The 24,724-nt window shown below is 35.0% G+C and overlaps 2 protein-coding genes and 1 long non-coding RNA gene across 4 annotated transcripts; all 3 read left to right on the top strand.

Moving 5' to 3' along the window:
- Window positions 1-6,235: 6,235 nt before the first annotated feature.
- LOC110917521 lies at window positions 6,236-9,852 on the top strand. The gene is made up of 7 exons (XR_002580618.2): window positions 6,236-6,528; window positions 6,606-6,667; window positions 6,942-6,997; window positions 7,952-8,048; window positions 8,207-8,322; window positions 8,391-9,312; window positions 9,410-9,852. It is a non-coding gene; the product is annotated as an uncharacterized LOC110917521 (long non-coding RNA).
- Window positions 9,853-10,254: 402 nt separating this feature from the next.
- On the top strand, window positions 10,255-17,062 carry LOC110916979. Of its 2 annotated transcripts, XM_022161613.2 has the most exons (5): window positions 10,255-11,361; window positions 11,831-11,933; window positions 12,017-12,322; window positions 15,183-15,257; window positions 16,748-17,062. In XM_022161613.2, the coding sequence occupies exons 1-5, from the start codon at window positions 10,517-10,519 to the stop codon at window positions 16,763-16,765; spliced, it is 1,347 nt and encodes a 448-aa protein (XP_022017305.1). In that variant the 5' UTR covers window positions 10,255-10,516; the 3' UTR covers window positions 16,766-17,062. The 2 variants fall into 2 exon arrangements, with proteins under 2 accessions (XP_022017305.1, XP_035841119.1); XM_035985226.1 differs by lacking the exons at window positions 15,183-15,257; window positions 16,748-17,062 and adding an exon at window positions 14,881-15,018.
- A 1,185-nt stretch (window positions 17,063-18,247) lies between these two features.
- LOC110916973 lies at window positions 18,248-21,790 on the top strand. Its single transcript, XM_022161607.2, has 5 exons — window positions 18,248-19,347; window positions 19,817-19,919; window positions 20,003-20,308; window positions 21,078-21,379; window positions 21,516-21,790. The coding sequence occupies exons 1-4, from the start codon at window positions 18,509-18,511 to the stop codon at window positions 21,336-21,338; spliced, it is 1,509 nt and encodes a 502-aa protein (XP_022017299.1). The 5' UTR covers window positions 18,248-18,508; the 3' UTR covers window positions 21,339-21,379; window positions 21,516-21,790.
- The last annotated feature ends 2,934 nt before the right edge of the window (window positions 21,791-24,724 follow it).

Below are 24,724 nucleotides of genomic sequence, written 5' to 3'. Positions count from 1 at the left end.
ACATATAAACACTATTTTTTATTTAATTTATTATACATAATCAGATTCAGTTAACAAATATATCTATAACCACCCTATTTTCTTGATCAAAAACCAAATTCGATTTTTTTAATTAACCGTTCCAAAAATATTCCTTGCTAGTCCATAATCAATACAATATACTAATTTGTCTTAATTTAATGAAAAAATATATTTGTGTGTTACTTTATTGTTAAAAGGCAAATTGCACATTAGCCCGTTATAGACATACAAATTAACGATATATGTATTTTATATGCAAACAGTATGTACACAAGTGTAAATGCACCTACATGATATCGATTTTTAATGAACAACAACTGCAATTAACATCATCCATATAAAATATTCTCCCATAACTCGTTCAAAATGACGTCCACCAACATAATCAAAATAAATCTTAACTACTAGTTTCACCAAAACAAGCAAAATAAGCCATAACTACTATTGAAACACCAGACCAAACACTACACAAAATAAACCACTAGCAACTTCACATCTATTTCTTTTTCTTGATACCGGCAAACTGATTAGCTTCATTCCTAATTCGTTCGTGAGGTATGTTCGCATGCAATATTATCAGTTTCACAACAAACTTCTTCCTTAGTTGTCTTATTTTGTTTTTCGCTTTTGAGATTTCAGTTGGAAACCCAGCGTCCCAACGCCCTTCAACGATCCCTATCCATGTTTCCATGTGACGCATCACATATATACCGCAGTCTTCATAGTTTCCTATAGTTGCCCAACTAATCTCTAAACGAATAGGCTGGACATCTTCAATCTCATAGCAACGGGGATAACCAGCACGCTTTTACAACATCTTTCTACACACAAAATATTATGATGTATTATTTGTAAAAGTACACTTATGTACATGACATCTAAACAAATTATCACTTTTTAATTCTTTTTGTAAACATCTAGTTGTTGTTCGGTGAATATTTGTTTTTCATACACGTGTGCATAGTTGCTATTTGTTTTTTATACACTTTCATACACATGTGTATAGTTGCTATTTGTTTTTTATACACATGTGTATAATTATTGTTTGTTGAGCAATTGATTTTTTATACACATGTGTATAGTTATATATGCTTATAGTTGTTAAATGACTGTTTATTTTTTTCTACACATGTGTATATATTTGTTAAGTTATGCACATTAATATGTTATTATAACCATTATAATTGTATTTCACATATGTGTGCAAACATTTTATTAAATAGTATTATTATTAACTTCTACATTTGCATGTAAAACCTACGTATTTAAAATTGAATAATCTGACATATTTAATATAAGATGCAATATCATAGGGAAAATCCTAAAAAGAAGGAAACTCTTGTTAGTGGCTTCTAAAAAAACAAATAACAAAATTACCATATTACCCTTATACGGTTACTATGTATCAATTTATTCTTTTTTTTAATTAAAAAACTATTAAAATCCAAAATTCTACATCTCATCATCCAATGGCCAGGATCTATTCATTTTTGTTCACAATTTAAATATGGTTCACTCTTGATCCCTACCCTATATATATATATATATATATATATATATATATATATATATATATAGGGGAGGGTTATCTTGAGAACGCTAAATATTGCGAGAACTGTGAGAACGAATGAAAAAACCAATCAAAACCAATTTTTTTAATACAAAGCTCATTGTAATTAATATACAACATCAAAAAAAGAATTTACAACATCAAATAATTCATTTGTCCTTTCAAACTCACTTTTTTTAGATTTTTTACACATGTGTAAATATAACAGATTTACACATGTATAAATGGCAAATTTACACATGTGTAAATTTTCTTTATTTACGAATTCACGTAAATTTAAACGTGTAAACTAAATTTCTAACATTGTATTCGAATAATAATGATAAGTGTAAAAAAATTTTTGAATTTCAATTGTTTTTGACCAAGTTCTCGCGATTTTTTCATTTGTTCTCACGGTTCTCACAATATTTAGCGTTCTCATTTAAACCTTCCCCTATATATATATATATATATATATATAGGGAGGGGCTCATGCGAGAACCACCCTTATTGTGAGAACCTTGAGAACCAATGTGAACACAACCTAAAATAGCTAAAAAAAACCTAAAAAAACCCTAAAAAACCCTAAAAAACCTAACCCCCACCCCCCCCCCCCAAAAAAAAAAAAAACCTACCCCCCCCCCAAGCTAAAATGCTAAAAACTAAACCCCCAAAAAACCTAAAAAAATCTAAAAAAATAAAAAAAAATCTAAATTTTTTTGTTTTAATATTTTTTATGCTCAAATCGCTACTTTTAGTGGCCAAAAAAAATTTTTTTAAAAAAAAAAACTTTTTAAGTAGCGATTTTTATATAAAAAATATAAAAAAAAATTGTGTGATTTTTAGCTATTTTTAGGCATTTTTGGTGTGTTCACATTGGTTATCGCAGTTCTCACAATAAGAGGTGGTTCTCGCATGATCTTCTCCCTATATATATATATATATATATATATATATATATATGCTAAAACAAAAAGTGAATACTGCTTCTAAATCCTGTATTATAAGCAAATAATAATTAAGTGTCATATCATAATCTAGTTTATAAACATTTATGTTTTAATCAATAAAACTTAGCATACGTAGTATTAACTCGAAATTTGAATGGCTATGTAATATGGTACGTAATATGTGTTTTACAATACATACAATTAGGGTAATATGTGTTTTACAATACATACAATTAGGGATAGGGTTAGGGATATTGTTAAGTATAGGTTTTTAGATAAAAATATAAATGATTTTAATTAAATATCTTTCACTTTGGAGACACATGTCTATCTCAAAGAATTTGATACTAATTATTATATTTGTTTAAAAATATAAATTAGAAAATTGTGGTAGGAAAAAATGGTTAGACACATGACATTTTTTAAAATCATTTATTAGAATAGATTGTTATAAAGAAAATTTAATCTTTATTAAACTACGAACAATACAATAAATGTCATGTACAAAGAAGTATGTAGAGATTTGTGTAATTGTACATTCATTTTATATTGTTGTATGTATGAAAAATAATTCAAGTATGCATTTTTTTAAACATTATAGAATTACATAATTTCTATTATCAACACATGCAATATACATTCTTTATTAATTTCATTGCATGTTGTTAATCCTCTACAAATTTATCTACGATGTGTTAGGTTAATCAACATAAAACCATACCTAAAATATATGGTTGATTTAAATAATTAAAATCAAAATGGATTTTATTATTTATTTAACAATCAATTAAAATATAAAATTATAAATCCAAATCTCACTGTTAAGTCGTGTATTGATACATTTTTCTTTGTTGATGATAAATTTTGATGGGTTTATGATTTTTGGATTATGTTTCAATATTTCTAGTAAACCTAAATGCAAAATTTTGATTTATGTGTTATAATAAATTTACGTATGTTAATATGATATCTAATAATATTATTAACTAATTATGTTTTTGTGGGTTTATAAGTCAATTATGTTGCAATCTTCACACTAAAGATAAATGTAAATTTAGATTTAAGTATTTATAATAAATTTATGTCTATTAATCGGATATCAAATATTATTATTAGTTAATTAATTAAAGGAGAGGGTGAGGGTGCATATATTAGATATTAAATTAAAAATAATAATTAGTAATATTATTAATATTATTACTAAATTAGTAGAGAGAATATCATGTGTCATTATTAGTACTCAAATTTTAAAGATGATGGTGCATATATTAGTTATTAGATTTAAATTAATATAATAATTAACAATATTAATAATATTATTAATACGTTAGTGGAGAGAATGTCATGTGGCATTAATAAAAATGTTTTAACAGTATTAGAATGTCATGTGGCCTTAATAGGAATGCTTTATTAGTATTAGATTCTAATAAATAACCACTACTATAAGTTGGTTTAGAAAAAGTACGCCTCATGCGTTAGGCCGTAGTGTGGGTGTAGAAATTGCTTCACAGCATCAAAAGCGTAGAAGCATATGGATCTCATAAAGTCTTAGTACATGTTTGTGAACGTTCATGTCTGATGTTTATTATGCCAAAAAGGTCAAGTGCCAGTTTAGAACAGGATCTGGTTAGAGCGCGCTACTTTGAAAAAAGGGATGAAACATGTTTGAGTAGAACGATTCACTTAGAAAAAGACCGAAAGGTGCTCAGGTCATACTAGGTTAGTTTGGTTGATCATTGTTTTCTTTCCAACGAAAATCAATATATTAGTTTCAGTATAAAATTATTAATTTAAAACTTATTTACCAGGTGGTCTTATAGAGCCATCGAGCACTCGGTTCGGTTCAATCAGAGTAGGAACAATGCCCAAACATGTATACAAAGAGAAGAAAATGGTAGTTATGTAGACAACACTCTAGCACTCATAGTTTGTTATGACATTATTATATATGTATTCAAAAGTTTATTATATTTGTACCCAAAACTTCATTGTGTTCTATGTACTCTGTTTTGCTTAACATAGCAATATAGTTGCATTAAAAGATTGGCTCAAATTAGAATTATATTGGTGTCAAAACCATGTCAGATATGTTTTAGGTGGTAATATAGTGTGTCTTTCAGGCTGAGAATGTAATTGCGACTCTGAACTTTGGCAGTGCTGTATTGGGATCGTTGCCAATAAGGTACTTAAATCCTATAAAGAAAAAAACTTATCAGATTGACAGTTACATGTTACTATTTTAAGTTTACAACCCATGTCTATTGAAACGAGTCACTTTGGTTTGAATTTATTGATAATGGGTCAACGGGTAAAGTATAAAAATCATCTAAAAGCAGAACATGCCAAATGGGTCCTTCATGTTTCTTGCTGAATTGTTGAACTATATAAGGTCACCGGAGTTTGACTTGCAAAAGACAAAGAAATGATGAATTTATTTCATTTTTCTTCGCTCTTTTTTTTGTTTTTGTTTGCAGGCCTTTTTTGATACTGCTTCAAAACATATGGCGCTTGTGGATTCACCAGCGATGTTACAAGAGGGTATGAGAATTGTAAGCGTTACATAGTCTTATGTGGATATAGTTTGCCTTTTTGTGTAAAATCTTATTGCTTTCCTAATTTAAAATTGACACTTTCCGATATGGTCATCTTGTTAGAAGTTGGGGCCTGAGACGATGTTATTAATTCGTGTTTTGTTCCCCATTATCAAACGTTACATTACATATAAATTATAGAGGCAACTATAGTTACCCGATATTTTGGAAAAGAGATGTTCAAATGCCAAGACAACCACACTAATATTTCTGAGTGTCATCAAAGTATTATGATTTAATATAAAAAAAAAGTTGTCACCTTAAAGCAACTCAGATTTGTGCCGCCCCTAAAAAGGTTGTGTTTATTGTTGTGAACAAAAACAATTGTTGATATTGTTTTTTTCCTGTTATAGCAGGTTGTTCAGATTTCTAGAGGAGGAGATGAGAGAGACATCGACAATTGAGTTCGTTCCCATCCTAAGTCGCCAAAGAAAGATTTTGTCAAGACACCACCAAGTAAATATATCTATTTGTTTAATATTCAGTTGTTCGTCTTAAGTTGGCATCTTAACAATTGCCTTGATTCCACATTATTTACGGTTTCAGTCACTTTGTTTGATGGTTTCCTTGGTGTAGCCGAAATTAAAGGTAATATCCAAAGTTGTTGTTTACTACCATTTGTATCGTCCATGGTTAATAATGTTGTTAAATCTCTTTTGAGAATTTGCTATCATTTTTTATAATAATTGTTTCTTTATATGTTATGCTAAAAAATCACTTTTAAGGTATAATACAGCATAAGCATGTGTAGTTTTTACAATGAAATTATTTAAGCATTGTTTTTGTTTTTATTTAAATGCAGGCTTCTCATACTCCAAAGTGTTTATTGTGTTCCAAATATTTGTGTTAGATGAAGAAATACTTAATATCATTCACTTTATTGTATCACTTACGTGTTTCGGATATTTGCGTTAGATGAAGAACTACTTAATATCATTCACCTTATTGTGTTACTTATTGTTGCTTTATGTAATAGAAGATTGAAATATTTTAAAGTACAGTAACTCAAATATAAGGGGTGTGTAATTAACATTTTTTTCATGTTCCCTTATTAGAACCTATAAATAAGCAACCTTTTTAGGCTTGGATGGGTTGTACAATGTGCTTGGGGTGTTTTCAAAAAAAAAAAAACGTTTCAACTGTCCACCCACATTTCACTACCTCTCATATACCATCTCTGCTTGAAAAAAACCCACAACTCTCACTACGCTGCCGCTTGAAAAACCCATCCACCAATGTCGCCAATCAACGCCAAATCGGAGTTTTGGGAGACGAAGCATGGATCGGGTTCCGTCGACAGAGAGACGGTGGTGTGTCACTCAACCACCGGTGAGGGCAAGCTTTCTAACAGCAGTTAGGTGTCTCGAACTGGTTCACGGCGGCGCTTAGGGTTCTGGCGTCCTGCCTCTATATTAAGGTGCGATTTGGGGTTGTAATTAAGTGAAACTGTTGATGGTTTGTTTTTGTTGTTGTTTACCTATTGATTGTTGTTAGATTTGGGAAGTTAATTATGAAGAGTTGAGAGTGAATCGGATCAACAGCCCGTCTCTCTGCAGGTATAATCCTCACCCTAGCTTGCACTTGCACATGTTTTCATCGGTTATACATCTCGATTAATATCTCTGTACATGTTAATTTGGCATTCGCTTTGCTTTTGTATTCAGTTAACCCTAACATTAATGGTTTCGCTTCAATATAATTCTGTTTTTTTGTGGATTGGTTTCGTCGTTTGTAGTTGTTAAACATACTTTAAATTTTATGTCTTTATGTTAGGTTAGTTTGTCGTTGTTCTTTGCTTGAATTCTGATTGATATGTTTATGTTTTCATAGCCGTAGCAGCAAGCTTTACCAACGAGCCACCGTCGTAATGTGTGCACCTATTCGAGGTAAATCTAACCCCAATCTCTTCGTTTTCTGATTTTAAACAAAAGCCCTAAGCATTTAGTTGTTAACTATAATCATGAGAATCGAATATTGAGTTTGAAATATCGGGCATTTTTAGGGTTCTATTGGAGAAGATGATAGCAGTGGTTTAAAATATTGTATATGCTTTCTTAAAACTAATGTTCTTTACTACTATAATTTCAAACAAATATAGAAAGATATATACTAGAAGTAAGATGTGGCAGGATAGATACAAACTTCAAATTATATTTTTCTGAAAATTAACTACAAAATAATTAAGTAGGTAGTATGATGATTCTGTAAGAATTATGGCACAAATATTTTTGTTGATATATTCTGAGTTAAAAGTTCTCTTATGTGAATGACTATCATATGCATAAAATAGTAAAATACAATGCACTTTATTTCATCTTTTCCAAAATATTATAATTAGTAGAAATTTCATGTTAAGTTTTTGTAGGCAATTTCACACACATATGCTTTAGTTTGTTTCAATTGAAAAGGTCTTTCACCCTCTAAGAGTCTAACTTAAGAGGGTGAAAGAGCTTTTCAATTGAAACAAACTAACACATATTTGTTAGACTAAGAAGAGACTCTTATAAAAAAAAGTCGTTTTGAGTTAACTAGAGACAACATACCTGCTCTTTACAAATGGTTCTTTTGCTCCATCAATACCCTCTTAACCAATGGGACTTGGGTGAAATTCAAACTGCTAGAGGGAATCACACGCTTACCACTAAACGAGTCATGTTGTTGCAAAGATACTTTATATTGGTCATTTCACACTCCCTTGGGTCCTACATGGTGTTACAAATTTACACTCTATGGGACCCACGGATTGAAAATACAAAGTGTAAATGGATTAAATCTAATTATATTCGAATGTTGTTATCAATGCATCTTATATTATTCTAGCAACATTTGCTACAACACAGGGAACTGGGAGTTGTTGACGGAGCTTGCAAAAAGTTGTCATATCGGGATTAAGATGGACTTCATTAGGTACTTGGATGTCATTTGCTGCCAAACTAGGTAACCCATTTACAATTCTTATGTTATAATAATTATTAGTATTTAATATGAATTTTGGTCTTTTAACAATCATTGATATCAAACTAAGTAACATCATTTTGTGGAGGTGAATTAGTCAGGACCTTGAAATTAAGACATTTATGTTTGATATTTTACAGGAGATGTTGATAGTTTATGGAAGAGGAGATGTTGATAGTTTATAGAAGATTGAGAAAATTAAGATTGGGGCCGATGAAAATACACACAATTGGTAGCGCTTTTTCATGTGCAAAAGGTATTAATTATTCGGATCATGTTTTATTTCAGATGTCTTTAGTTATAATTGTCTTTATCCTTTTGCAGTGATTACTTCTTGAATGCAAACCCGAAGAAGCAGCCGCAATAATTCAAGCAGTCACTCAGAAAGTACATACATTTAGTTTCACGTCTAGATTTTCAGTTAGATTTTAGTGAGATTCATTTTATGTAGCTTCGTTTTGTACATCCTTGATTTATAGGTTAGGCGATGTGACAATGGAATGTTAACTTGGGTTTTATTTTGGGTTTTATCAAGTATGATGCATATGGGATCCCCGCCGCATTGCGGCGGGTAATAAATCTAGTTATAATGTCATTCAAACAGTTTTGAGAAAAAGGATTGTGTAACTTTATTATTACAGTAAACTGTCATTTTGGTCCCTGAGGTTTGGGCAGTTTTGCCACTTTAATCCAAAACTTTCATTTTGGTCCCTGTGATTTCAGTTTTGTGCCATTTTGGTCCAAAAGTGAATTCAGCTCATATTCCTCAAATTAAATCCTTGTTTTCTGTCCTTATCTTCAGGGGTAAATTGGTTATTTTTTTATTTTTTATTTAAATTAAAGACCCCTCTGTCTCTCCCTTCTCTCTCTTAAATTAGCATACCCAAACCCTCTTAAATTAGCATACCCAAACCCTCATATTCATTCTCTTCGCTGGATCCACCACACCACGACCACCCTCCTCCTCCCTCTCACTCTCGTCTTCTCTGGCGAGGTTCTCCGGCAACACCACAAACTTCTCTTCTCATCAAAGATACATACACACACTATACCTATACATCTAGAGAGAGAAAGATTGTGTGAGAAATAGACCCAGAAATCCAAACCTGAAACCCTCTTCTTTCTCTCTCTAAAAATCCGATCTTTAAAAATCCGATCTTGAAACCCAAACCTGAAACCCTCTTCTTTCTCTCTCTAATGGAGATGTCACAGTCCGATCCGGTGACTAAACAAACAAGGCTCGAAGGTCAGTACACTTTGCATTTTCACATTTCTACTTCAGTTGCAATTTGATCATTTTAGTTGTGAATTTGGGGTTTTTGTTTCTTGATTGGTGAATGCAGAGCCTGTGTGGCAGTTAGGGTTGCAGATTGTTTCTCTCTCTAGGTTTTGAAAATTTTTATGGTTATGGGAGAATGAAGGAAGGTGACAGGTGGTGGTTGCAGGCGGCGGTTTGAAGAAGGGGCGGCAGGTGGTGGTTGAAGGTTGGTTTTAATGGTGGTAGACTGATGGTGATGGTGGTGGAAGAGTACTGAGAGAGAGAGATGGTGTGTGCGAGAGAGAGTGAATGAATGTGTGTATCGCCGGAGTTCAAGATTCCATGGCGGTGATTTCAGTCGGTTATTCCGGTGCCGGAGTTGAATGTTTTAGTTGTTTTGTTTCGCCGGTGACGGTACATCTGGCGAAGAGAATGAATCAGGTTAACAGATGAATATGATTATGAATATCTGAACTGTATTAGAGAGAGAGAGAATAGAGAGAGAGGGTGTTTAGAGAGGGAGAGAGTGCAGACTTTTGTGCTTATTTTTATTTTATTTTTATATATTAATGCTTAAAATGACTATTTTGCACCTGAGAAAAAGAACAAAATAGCAGCATTTAATTTGAGAAATATGACCTGATTTATTTTTGGACCAAAATGGCAATAAAAATGAAACCACATGGATCCAGATGCAAAAGGTTTTAAATTTGGACTAAAATGGCAAAAGTTAACAAACCTCAGGGACCAAAATGCCAGTTTACTCTTATTATTATAATCGATATTATTATTACGAAATTCATTTTATTTGAAAATAAAACCTTTTAAAAAAATTAGGATTTTTACAAGTAACATACGGATAGTCGGATACATTTAACCCAGTCAAAAAAAAAAAAAAAATGTAATCCATCGTAATAAGATATGTTCAAACCTAAGTAATAATGATCTTTCTGTTAATGACTTTTCAAAAAAATAAAAAATGATAATGAAAACAAGGATTACATGAGTATGACCAGACACGTGGAAATCAAGCTGAAAAAGACATCGGTTACATACTCTTGTCTCTCTTTCTTGTGTCATCACCAACTTTCACTCTTATTATTTCTCCGGCCAACTCACCGCCTGAATTCCTCCTCCATTCCGATCATCCACACCACCTCATTTCACCATCGCCGGTGTAACAAACTCCGAAATGCCGATTCAAAACACTCATCAACCATCACTTGACGGTAACGGTAACGGTAACGGTAGTAATCCGGCATTGAACTTCAACTCGTGTGTGAGTATAGATATGAAGAAATTCTCTCAGTGGGAGCTTTACGCACTTTCTCGCTCTTCATCCGACGGTCCTGACGAAGGAAACGACGTCGTAAAGAAAGTCGACTCCGATTCCCGGTATACCGGCTCAACCGCCGCCGTTAACTCCACTCCAAGGAGAATTTACGCCTTCTCCTACCGCCGTGGATATCGCCGTCGCGTTCCCGATGACGTCAGCGACGGCGACGCTGACGTACAGGTGAGGGAGAACAAGTTGATTTTGAATTCGTTACGGAGATTAGTTACGGACGGAGAGGCGTACGATAGCAGAGGCACAGCGGTTCCGGCGCACGGTAGCAGAGCATCGGCTGCTCCGGCGTACGATAGCAGAGGCACGGCGGTTCCGGTGGTGGCGGTGGAGGAAAACCCTAGCGGAGTGAAGAAGAGGAAGAGGAAGAGGAAAGTGGAGAATGAGAGTGAATATAAGGGTTTAGATTTTGTTGATGTGAATGGAGAGATGATTGATTTGAAATATTTGGTGTGTGAGGCTGATGGTGTGTTTGAAGCTAGATTGAATAGGATGACTGAGGGGATGGCGAGGGAGGATGAGTTTCTAGGGTTTTTGAACGGTTTGGACGGCCGGTGGGGGAGTACTAGGAGGCGGAGGAAGTATGTCGATGCTGCGCTGTTTGTGAAAGCGTTGCCGGTTGGGTGGAAGGTGTTGCTGTCGTTACGCCCTCGGGTTCGACAGCCGTCACTTTATTGCCGGAGATTCGTCAGGTAGTTTTTCGATTGACTTTTGTTGGTGATTTATTGTTATTTAGTTGTGAATTATGTTTTGAAGTTGAATGAATTGGGTGTGTGGATGTATATAAATGCTAATTGTGTTATCTGAAATAATAATAATGCACCACTCACACGTTATCCAGACAACCGTCATGGGCCGTACGATAGGGGCAATGAGTTGCCATACGGACCATATGCTTGTCGTACGGACGGTATGATGTTGACTAATAAAAGATGCTTGCTGTGACCATTTAATGACCCATATGGCCCGTATGACGTGACAGTTGACCTGGTGTACACTTTTGGGTGGTGTATCTTTAACAACGCTCGAATAATAAAGAGAGTTGCCAAATAGCATTTGTCATATCACATAATCAGCTTCAATATACACATCCATACACCCCTCTGTATATGTATGTAACTATGTATCTTTGATATATTTTTGCTTTCTTGATGCCATCAGTCCGTCGGATGAACACTTTAAATCTTGCAAAGACGTTGCATTCTACTTGAAATCTCAATTCGAAACAAATAATGCTAATCCTGCTGAAGTGGGTCTTGGATCAGTAAGTACATTACGCGATCAACATATCAATTCTGTTAGTTTAAACTTTGAACATTAATTTTCGCACCTTGTAATGTTTTGCAGGGAGCTCTAGTTCATATATCATCTCATCCTGCTTCAAAAATCAACCTTTTGGAAAGTAACAGCTTGCATAAAGTTCCAACACACAATCTGATCAAGTGTAATATCTGTAGGGATTCATTTACATCCATAGATGAATTAGAATCGCATATGCAAAACTATCATATGATAAACAGTCAAAGGTTAGATATGGATGCTTTGACCAGAAAACGCTCAGTACCCCACGGTCTGCTTCTCATTCGAGAGCCCAAGTATCCGCCCTCAATCATTCAGAATTCTGTAACACAGAAAACAGCTGTTGAAAATAAGGTAATCAATGTACTCTATACTAGACATGTTTTTATACTAATGTTTTGTTCTGTAATTTCATCAACTTTAGAAATTTGTTACTTGGGTAGTCGGGTTTCCTTATATAAAATATTGCGTTTATACTATAGAAAATTTCATCAACTTTAGAAATTTGTTACTTGGGTAGTCGGGTTTCCTTATATCATTTATTAGAATAGATTGTTATAAAGAAAATTTAATCTTTATTAAACTACGAACAATACAATAAATGTCATGTACAAAAAAATATGTAGAGATTTGTGTAATTGTACATTCATTTTATATTGTTGTATGTATGAAAAATAATTCAAGTATGCATTTTTTTAAACATTATAGAATTACATAATTTCTATTATCAACACATGCAATATACATTCTTTATTAATTTCATTGCATGTTGTTAATCCTCTACAAATTTATCTACGATGTGTTAGGTTAATCAACATAAAACCATACCTAAAATATATGGTTGATTTAAATAATTAAAATCAAAATGGATTTTATTATTTATTTAAAAATCAATTAAAATATAAAATTATAAATCCAAATCTCACTGTTAAGTCGTGTATTGATACATTTTTCTTTGTTGATGATAAATTTTGATGGGTTTATGATTTTTGGATTATGTTTCAATATTTCTAGTAAACCTAAATGCAAAATTTTGATTTATGTGTTATAATAAATTTACGTATGTTAATATGATATCTAATAATATTATTAACTAATTATGTTTTTGTGGGTTTATAAGTCAATTATGTTGCAATCTTCACACTAAAGATAAATGTAAATTTAGATTTAAGTATTTATAATAAATTTATGTCTATTAATCGGATATCAAATATTATTATTAGTTAATTAATTAAAGGAGAGGGTGAGGGTGCATATATTAGATATTAAATTAAAAATAATAATTAGTAATATTATTAATATTATTACTAAATTAGTAGAGAGAATATCATGTGTCATTATTAGTACTCAAATTTTAAAGATGATGGTGCATATATTAGTTATTAGATTTAAATTAATATAATAATTAACAATATTAATAATATTATTAATACGTTAGTGGAGAGAATGTCATGTGGCATTAATAAAAATGTTTTAACAGTATTAGAATGTCATGTGGCCTTAATAGGAATGCTTTATTAGTATTAGATTCTAATAAATAACCACTACTATAAGTTGGTTTAGAAAAAGTACGCCACATGCGCTAGGCCGTAGTGTGGGTGTAGAAATTGCTTCACAGCATCAAAAGCGTAGAAGCATATGGATCTCATAAAGTCTTAGTACATGTTTGTGAACGTTCATGTCTGATGTTTATTATGCCAAAAAGGTCAAGTGCCAGTTTAGAACAGGATCTGGTTAGAGCGCGCTACTTTGAAAAAAGGGATGAAACATGTTTGAGTAGAACGATTCACTTAGAAAAAGACCGAAAGGTGCTCAGGTCGTACTAGGTTAGTTTGGTTGATCATTGTTTTCTTTCCAACGAAAATCAATATATTAGTTTCAGTATAAAATTATTAATTTAAAACTTATTTACCAGGTGGTCTTATAGAGCCATCGAGCACTCGGTTCGGTTCAATCAGAGTAGGAACAATGCCCAAACATGTATACAAAGAGAAGAAAATGGTAGTTATGTAGACAACACTCTAGCACTCAGGGTCAAGTTATTCTATAAAGTCTTCTAATTGTAAGAAGTGTAAGAAGGATTTATAGAGTAACAAGTGTCTAATAACCTAAAACTAAACTCACTACATCACCACCAAAAACTTAAACACCCACCCCCACCCACCACCACTCAAAAACCTAAACCCCCCCCCCCCAACCAAAAAACCTAAACCCCCCACCCCCCTCCCCACCCCCACCCCCCCGGCAAAAAAAAACAAAAAAAAAACTATACCTCACAAAAAAACCCCCAAAAAACCTAAACCCCCCCACCCTCACCCCCCAAAAACCTAAAAAAAACTAACCCCTCCCCCCCCCCCCAAAAAACCTAAAAAAACCTACCCCCCCCCCCCCCCTCAACCCACCCCCCAAAAACCTAAAAAAAATCTAAAAAAAAACTAAACACCCACACCCACCCCCACCCAAAAACCTAAACCCCCACCCCCCACCCCCTCGGAAAAAAAAATTTTTTTTTTTTTTTAGGGTGGGTGATGTGTGGGGGGGGGGGGGTTTAGGTTTTTGGTGGTGGTGGATGTTTAAGGTTTTTTTTTTTTTTTTGTAGTGGGTTTTTTTGTGTAGTGGGTTTTTTTAGGTTATTGGACACTTGTCACTCTATAAATCCTTCTTACACTTCTTACAATTAGGATCCTTTGTATTTGATCCTAATCCCTAGCACTCATAGTTTATTATGACATTATTATATATGTATTCAAAAGTTTATTATATTTGTACCCAAAACTTCATTGTGTTCTATGTACTCTGTTTTGCTTAACATAGCAATATAGTTGCATTAAAAGATTGGCTCAAATTAGAATTATATTGGTGTCGAAACCATGTCGGATATGTTTTAGGTGGTAATATAGTGTGTCTTTCAGGCTGAGAGTGTAATTGCGACTCTGAACTTTGGTAGTGCTGTATTGGGATCATTGCCAGTAAGGTACTTAAATCCTATAAAGAAAAAATCTTATCAGATTGACAGTTACATGTTACTATTTTAAGTTTACAACCCATGTCTATTGAAACGGGTCACTTTGGTTTGAATTTATTGAAATGGGTCCTTCATGTTTCTTGCTGAATTGTTGAACTATATAAGGTCACCGGAGTTTGACTTGCAAAAGACAAAGAAATGATGAATTTATTTCATTTTTCTTCGCTCTTTTTTTGTTTTTGTTTGCAGGCCTTTTTTGATATTGCTTCAAAACATATAGCGCTTGTGGATTCACCAGCGATGTTACAAGAGGGTATCAGAATTGTAAGTGTTACATAGTCTTATGTGGATATAGTTTGCCTTTTTGTGTAAAATCTTATTGCTTTCCTAATTTAAAATTGACACTTTCCGATACGGTCATCATGTTAGAAGTTGGGGCCTGAGATGATGTTATTAGTTCGTGTTTTGTTCCCCAATATCAAACGTTACATTACATATAAATTATAGAGGCAACTATAGTTACCCGATATTTTGGAAAAGCGATGTTCAAATGCCAAGACAACCACACTAATATTTCTGAGTATCATCAAATTAATATGATTTAGACTAAACTGTCATTTTGGTCCCTGAGGTTTGGCCAGTTTTGCCACTTTAGTCCAAATTTCAAACCTGTTGCCATTTTGGTCCCTATGGTTTCGTTTTTGTTGCCATTTTGGTCCAAATTTCAAATTTGGTCAGATTCCCAAACTTAAAACCTTCTATTTTGTCTTTATTCTCAGGGGCATTTTGGTCATTTTAGAATTATTATAACTTATAACTGATTAAAAATAATAAACCCAAAAACATCATCTTCCCCAAATCATTTCCCAAAACATCATCTTCCCCAAACCTTCCCAAACCCTCTTAACCGGATCTGCAGCACCACCACCACCACTCCTCCACCCGCCACACACCTCCTCCCCCTTCTCACCACCGCTACCATCACTTCAACAAACAAAAGAAGATCAGAATATGCTTAAAGTGAAACCAAACTGAATAGGACCAAGCGCAACGATGAGAAGACAGGCAAGAACAGAAACAGAACGATCTCAGCTCATCTGAGATGACGACATCATGCTGGATTGTCTATTGTCTAGAACCCATACGGTACCAACTGCCGGTGTGGAGAAATGTTTTTTTTTGAGGTAACTATCGGTTCTTCCATCTTCGTTTTCATCTCTGAAACTCATTGGTGTTAAGTGTTTGTATGTATGATTGTACTGCAGGCAGTTTGAGTGAGTGTTTAAGTAGTAGAAGCAACGGTTATGGTGAGCATAGGTGGACGGTGGAGTTTGTGATTGTGAAGTGGTAACTGGTGACAGACAGCCGACTTTAGGAATGTAGAGGGTTTGGGTTTGGGAGGGTTTGGGGAAGATGATGTTCTGGGAAATGATTTGGGGAAGATGATGTTTTTGGGTTTATTATTTTTAATTAGTTGTGACTTATAATAATTCTAAAATGACCAAAATGCCCTTAAGAATAAAGACAAAATAAAAGGTTTTAATTAAGTTTGGGAATCTGGCCAAATTTGAAATTTGGACTAAAATGGCAACAAAAACGAAACCACAGGGACCAAAATGGCAACGGGTTTGAAATTTGGACTAAAGTGGCAAAACTGACCAAACCCCAGGGACCAAAATGGCAGCTTACTCTATGATTTAATATAAAAAAAGTTGTCACCTTAAAGCAACTCAGATTTGTGCCGCCCCTGAAAAGGTTGTGTTTATTGTTGTGAACAAAAACAATTGCTGATATTGTTTTTTTTCCTGTTATAGCGTTGTTCAGACTTCTAGAGGAGAAGATGAGAGAGACATCGACAATTGAGTTCGTTCCCATCCTAAGTCGTCAAAGAAAGATTTTGTCAAGACACCACCAAATAAATATATCTATTTGTTTAATATTCAGTTGTTCGTCTTAAGTTGGCATCTTAACAGTTGCCTTGATTCCACATCATAGACGGTTTCAATCACTTTGTTTGATGGGTTTCTTGATGTAGCCGAAATTAAAGGTAATATCCAAAGTTGTTGTTTACTACCATTTGTATCGTCCATGGTTAATAATGTTGTTAAATCTCTTTTGAGAATTTGCTATCATTTTTTATAATAATTGTTTCTTCCTATGTTATGCTAAAAAATCACTTTTATGGTATAATACAACATAAGTATGTGTAGTTTTTACAACGAAATTATTTAAGCATTATTTTTGTCTTTATTTAAATGCAGGCTTCTCATACTCCAAAGTGTTTATTGTGTTCCAAATATTTGTGTTAAATGAAGAAATACTTAATACCATTCTCACTTACGTGTTTCAGATATTTACGTTAGATGAAGAACTACTTAATATCATTCACCTTGTTGTATTATTTATTGATGATTTATGTAATAGTAGATTGAAATATTTTAAAGTACAGTAACTCAAATATAAGGTTGTCTGTAGTGGGGCGGTATGAGGTTGGATTTTTGCCCCATAGCGCCGGTAACACGACGACGGGGGGCGTTTTGGGCCACAAAAAAGAACCAACGCCATCAGCATAGCGGCGTGATGGTTGTTTAAAGTTTTTGGTTTATACATGTTTGGTCCCTGCAAATCGGAGAAGAAGACAGAGGAGGCAGTATTGGTACCTACAAATCAGAGAAGAAGACCGGGAAGAAGACGGAATTTCAGCCGGAAAATCGGCCGGAGAAGAAGACAAAGAAGAAGACAGGAGGCGCCTATTTTATTTTTAAAGTTTTACATATTTGGTCCCTACATTTTCTCAAATATTTAAAATTGGTTTTAAACATGTTTTTCTGTTATTTTTAACATTAAAAATCTGGCATTTTTTTATTTAATTTTAATTTTAAAAAGTTAGAAATTAATTAAAAAGTTGAAAATTAATTAATTGAGTAATGATGAGCTAGGGACTTTATGACTACGGGCTCTAGTGACATAACGCGTCATAAAGCCCCTTTGTGACGTGGCACGACACGTGTCGCATAACGCCCACAAGAGGACTTTATGACTACGGATGAGCTAAGGGGTGTGTAATTAACATGTTTTTCATGTTCCGTTATTCTAATGTCATTCAAACAGTTTTGAGAAAAAAGATTGCTTAACTTTATTACTATAATCGATATTTATTATTACTAAATTCATTTTATTTGAAAATAAAACCTTCTAAAAAATAAGGATTTTTACAAGGAAAATACGTATACATTTAACCCACTCAAAAAAAAAAAAAAAACAAAAAACAAAAAAAAAAACAATGTAATCCATCGTAATAAGATATGTTCAAACCTAAGTAATAATGATCTTTGTATTAATGACTTTTCAGAAAATAAAAAATGATAATGAAAACAAGGATTACATGAGTATGACCAGACACGTGGAAATCAAGCTGAAAAAGACATCGGTTACATACTCTTGTCTCTCTTTCTTGTGTCATCACCAACTTTCACTCTTATTATTTCTCCAGCCAACTCACCGCCTGAATTCCTCCTCCATTCCGATCATCCACACCACCTCATTTCACCATCGCCGGTGTAACAAACTCCGAAATGCCGATTCAAAACACTCATCAACCATCACTTGACGGTAACGGTAACGGTAGTAATCCGGCATTGAACTTCAACTCGTGCGTGAGTAGAGATATGAAGAAATTCTCTCAGTGGGAGCTTTACGCACTTTCTCGCTCTTCATCCGACGGTCCTGACGAAGGAAACGACGTCGTAAAGAAAGTCGACTCCGATTCCCGGTATACCGGCTCAACCGCCGCCGTTAACACCACTCCGAGGAGAATTTACGCCTTCTCCTACCGCCGTGGATATCGCCGTCGCGTTCCCGATGACGTCAGCGACGGCGACGCTGACGTACAGGTGAGGGAGAACAAGTTGATTTTGAATTCGTTACGGAGATTAGTTACGGACGGAGAGGCGTACGATAGCAGAGGCACAGCGGTTCCGGCGCACGGTAGCAGAGCATCGGCTGCTCCGGCGTACGATAGCAGAGGCACGGCGGTTCCGGTGGTGGCGGTGGAGGAAAACCCTAGCGGAGTGAAGAAGAGGAAGAGGAAGAGGAAAGTGGAGAATGAGAGTGAATATAAGGGTTTAGATTTTGTTGATGTGAATGGAGAGATGATTGATTTGAAATATTTGGTGTGTGAGGCTGATGGTGTGTTTGAAGCTAGATTGAATAGGATGACTGAGGGGATGGCGAGGGAGGATGAGTTTCTAGGGTTTTTGAACGGTTTGGACGGCCGGTGGGGGAGTACTAGGAGGCGGAGGAAGTATGTCGATGCTGCGCTGTTTGTGAAAGCGTTGCCGGTTGGGTGGAAGGTGTTGCTGTCGTTACGCCCTCGGGTTCGACAGCCGTCACTTTATTGCCGGAGATTCGTCAGGTAGTTTTTCGATTGACTTTTGTTGGTGATTTATTGTTATTTAGTTGTGAATTATGTTTTGAAGTTGAATGAATTGGGTGTGTGGATGTATATAAATGCTAATTGTGTTATCTGAAATAATAATAATGCACCACTCACACGTTATCCAGACAACCGTCATGGGCCGTACGATAGGGGCAATGAGTTGCCATACGGACCATATGCTTGTCGTACGGACGGTATGATGTTGACTAATAAAAGATGCTTGCTGTGACCATTTAATGACCCATATGGCCCGTATGACGTGACAGTTGACCTGGTGTACACTTTTGGGTGGTGTATCTTTAACAACGCTCGAATAATAAAGAGAGTTGCCAAATAGCATTTGTCATATCACATAATCAGCTTCAATATACACATCCATACACCCCTCTGTATATGTATGTAACTATGTATCTTTGATATATTTTTGCTTTCTTGATGCCATCAGTCCGTCGGATGAACACTTTAAATCTTGCAAAGACGTTGCATTCTACTTGAAATCTCAATTCGAAACAAATAATGCTAATCCTGCTGAAGTGGGTCTTGGATCAGTAAGTACATTACGCGATCAACATATCAATTCTGTTAGTTTAAACTTTGAACATTAATTTTCACACCTTGTAATGTTTTGCAGGGAGCTCTAGTTCATATATCATCTCATCCTGCTTCAAAAATCAACCTTTTGGAAAGTAACAGCTTGCATAAAGTTCCAACACACAATCTGATCAAGTGTAATATCTGTAGGGATTCATTTACATCCATAGATGAATTAGAATCGCATATGCAAAACTATCATATGATAAACAGTCAAAGGTTAGATATGGATGCTTTGACCAGAAAACGCTCAGTACCCCACGGTCTGCTTCTCATTCGAGAGCCCAAGTATCCGCCCTCAATCATTCAGAATTCTGTAACACAGAAAACAGCTGTTGAAAATAAGGTAATCAATGTACTCTATACTAGACATGTTTTTATACTAATGTTTTGTTCTGTAATTTCATCAACTTTAGAAATTTGTTACTTGGGTAGTCGGGTTTCCTTATATAAAATATTGCGTTTATACTATAGAAAACCACAACAACAACAACCACCATACCCAGTAAATCCCACAAATAGCAAAGTTACTATAAAAAACCAACATACGTAAAAAGTCCCTCAATATATTCGAGTTCTTAAACTTGTCAAAAATAAACAAAAAAGTGTCTCAACCTAATTTCGCTATGTTAAAGTAATAACTTAGTTACCTCTTAAGCATGTCAAAATATGATTAAAAGACATTTCAAGCTTGTAAAAATGCTGACATGTATAGTTTTTCTTCATTAATATAAGACGATATCGACTTTTTTTTTTTTTGCAGATTTTTGAATTTTACTTCATTTAATTTGTTACCGGTTTAAGACGTAACAAGTCATTATTTTAAAATGTTTCACAAGTACGTGCGTTCTAGATAAGTTTAGGCAAGTTTAATATACAAAATTGAGTTAAGCGACTTTCTCATGTATTTTTTGACACGTTTAGGGATTTCCATATTAACAAATTAGGTTGACTGACTTCTGCACCTAAAATAAGAAAGTATGTATGTTGGTTTTTAATGGAAGTGGTGTTTACTAGTTGTTTATGGAGGGTTGTCGGGAGCGAGTGTTGAATGAATAATTGTTGTTCGTTTTGTATGCTGAATGACGATAAAATAACAATTTAACTCTCTTCAGGATGCTGTAACGAGGCGTAATGAGCTGAATAATATCCCTCTAAATGGAGAAGGAACATCAAATGAACGGAAAAACAGTTCTGAAGGGAAGGGAAACTTTAAGACGAGATGTGTCTTTTGTCATGTTGAATTCATTCATGAGCCTGTCGATGCAGAAACTCTTGCTAGTTCATCTGGTTTCATTTGTTCAAAATGCAGAGATGACACTTCTGGGTCGCTTGAAAGCGGTTTGTCCATGTGGACTCAGCGTGTTGACAACTGATGCGTTTTGACCTAACGCTGCCACCTTTTTTCGAGCCTGAGGTAATTATATGTTTCCATACGCTAGTTTTTCTTACCATGTTTGGACAAAAAGGTGATACTAATCAAGCTCATAGTACTAACGTGAGTTCAAAGGAAAAGGTGTTTTGTAAATCCAATCGGTTTCTTTATTTTGCAGTTTATATTTAAAGAAATTGGTGGGAGCTCTTGGTGGATGCTTATGTATGTAAGTGTGCAGTTTTTCTTACACCTATAGCTAGCAGCTGATCATACTTTTGCTGGACAAGTGGACAAAGTTACAAAAGTCCTTTTAAAGTTTAACTTATTAGTCAACAAATCGCTTTAAGGTCTTATAGAGTTATATACTTATATGCTATGCATTGTGAACTATATCTAGCATAGATATTTTGTTTGGTTTCGTTTCAGCTTTTAAATGCGAATCTTTTGGTCGGTTTTTTTTTTTTTTTCCGAATTTTCATGAATTTTTAGATGTTCTTTAAGTACATGTTTAATGCATGTTCAAAGTTGCTGATCAAGGTAAGGATGCCTTGTTTGTGGCCTAACGTAGGGCATGGTAACCTTAAGTGGTGGTTTGATGATGCTCGTCACTGGTAGTTTTGTTTTTCAGTCGCAACTTATTTTAGATCTTGATGTTGCACAGCCAGCCATGAAACTTTTTGTACGACACTGTAATGTGTTTGATATAAAAGCACCTCCAACGGGCGTTTGTGAGCTATTTGGAGGTCGTGGCAGATCCTCGTGTCCATTGTGGAAGAAAAAGGGTGGGAGTGAGTCTGTGAGCACCGACGCCATGCGTGAGGGATTGTGAGGGGGAGGAGAGGGGCGTGTCTCTGGTGTTAGTTCCGGTAGTGGGGAGATGTGGAGGAGAGAGTGGGCCGTCCGTGAGCCTCTGTTGCGGCTTCCAAGAAAATTTATAGGATGTATGGCACTTTATAAATTGTGTCACTAACGAGTTAACGTCACCCGTGTGTATTGCTGCGGGATATTTATTATGAAAGTCTTTAAAATCACTTTATCCCCGACACCCATTTGTTCATAACTAATGATCTTAATTTTTGAAAATTGTTTTTTTACTAAACAACTTATTTTGATTTGGAATTAAATAACCAAACTTGATATAATTTTGATTTGGAATTAAATAACCAAACTTATATAATATTACCAGAACCCCAACACCACCACCACAAAACATAAACGTGTGTGCATGATATGATCATTAATTTATTATTTTATCTTATATTATTATAGTTTGTTGTTCGAAAAAAAGAAAAAAGTAATGAATGTGTTATTTTGTGAAAGGGTGAAACTGAAAGGGTTCGTTAGATGGTGTGTAAAGGGTGTCTTAATACATTATGCATTAGATTTGCATGTTGGTTTTTTGGTTTGCTTTTTGCAAACCATTGTATCTTATGTCGCCGTGATGCGTCAGGGGCTTGAAGACGTGTTGTAAAACCGAGTCAATGTAGCGGGGTGTTAAAATATATTAATAGATTCTTTTTTTCTGACAAGTTAGATTATGGTGATCTATAAAGTATATTTAGTAACCACAATCGTTAAGATAGTAAATTCGTTTTGGGTACAGATTATTGCACCATAAACCATCGTTGTCCATTTACCCTTGACAATATCCATTAGTTCCAGAATCAAGGTTTGTATGCGTTTTGTTTCTAAACATGTGTATGTGGTTATCGGCTCCCATGCAACTTCACATATTTTAGATATATGTAACTATGTTAAATGTTTTTTTCGATGGTAGACCACAACCACCACAATCATCACAACAATAGCCACCACAACCATCACATTCGCCACCACCACAACTGTAAAAAATAAAACCACCGCCATCTTCAAACAACACGGCCAACACCATCAACACAACAACTAAATTAAAGTCGGAAAAAAGAAGCTTAGATTCAAACATCCTCATCGCCATAATCAACAAAGCTCGGTTCAGTGTTGATATGGCTACAACCAGAGTTGCCATGCCAAGTAGCGGTCATCATCATCACCGGCTAGAACACTATCATATAACAACATTCCACAACACTTGGTCAAACAAAGACTAACATTGTGGCTAGGCTGCGTCACCGGAGATGGTGGCCTGGATGTCTTATTTTATATATGCAAATCAGCTTTAAAGCCAAACACAAACCCACAAAAGCAAAAAATATATAAATAAAACAACTCATATCTAACACACACACACACAATAAAAGGTTTGAGAAATCACAGAGCTGCCATGGCTCCACCACCGTAGTTGGTGGCCAACCGCCATGCGAATCGGCGAATCGGTCCATCACACTCTCTATCTCCGTCTCATAATCTCTGTTTACACACACATATGTGTATGTTTATTTGGGGTTAACATCAAACATTAGAGAGAGACAGAGAAGAGATATGAACTTAAAGAGAGAATGAAGATCTGCATCGTAAAACCAAACAAAGCCACATCTTAACACCAAACCAAGCCACAAAAGTCAAGAACACTACAATGTTCCACAAATCCGTTGTGGCTCCGCCACCGAGCCGTCGTGGCTCCGTCACAGAGCCGCCATGGCTCCGCCACCGTACGTTGTGTCCGACCACCATGCCAATCGGTCTGCCAAACTTTCTCTTTCTCATCATCTCTATTTACACACACGTGTGTGTGTTTGGGGTTTATCTTAGACGTTAGAGAGAGAGGGGGGGAGATATGAAGTTAGAGAGAGTGATATCAGTAGTTCTGACACACAATCTAACATAAAACCAAACACAACCAACCCATTGTTTGTATAGAAACCAATCATACAAGTCCTAAAGCTAATAGCACAACCATCATTGCAGACAATGTGAATCTCATCATTATCCCATAGATCCATAGTCAAATCAACACCATAGTTACACTGTGACTATCATCGACTCAAAGAAAAAGCTTTAATGTGTGAAACACAGAAAAGAAGGAATCACGCAATGTAAATCCATCGCCGCCATGGACGACCAAAGCCGCCGGCAACGGCAGGGCAAAACCTTCTCTCTGTGTTGCCCAAACACACAAAACTTGAAGCAAACATGTATGCAAAACAGATCCCCAAAATTTCCAACCAACAATGCAACAATAGAATGCAAATCACCGCCATCATTGACGGCCGGAGCCTCTGGCGTCGACGGTGCAACACCCGTCGTCCCATTTCTCTCTCTAAAACCACCCAATCGCCTCTGTATCATAAAGAACCATAGCTCCTCAGCCGCATTGAACTGGTGGCAGTGTACATTTGCTCAATGTTTTAGAGAGAGAAAGGGAAGTGAAAGACCAAACATTTTAAAGAGAGAAACAGAGGTGAGAGATTGTGAGCTGGGAGAGAATTAGGTTAAACCTCCTAAATAAGA

The sequence above is a fragment of the Helianthus annuus genome, chromosome 16 (genome assembly GCF_002127325.2).
Source record: "Helianthus annuus cultivar XRQ/B chromosome 16, HanXRQr2.0-SUNRISE, whole genome shotgun sequence".
NCBI classification, from domain to species: Eukaryota; Viridiplantae; Streptophyta; class Magnoliopsida; order Asterales; family Asteraceae; genus Helianthus; species Helianthus annuus.
Note: the sequence above shows the minus strand (reverse complement) of the source record. Positions and strands in the feature narration are given on the sequence as shown.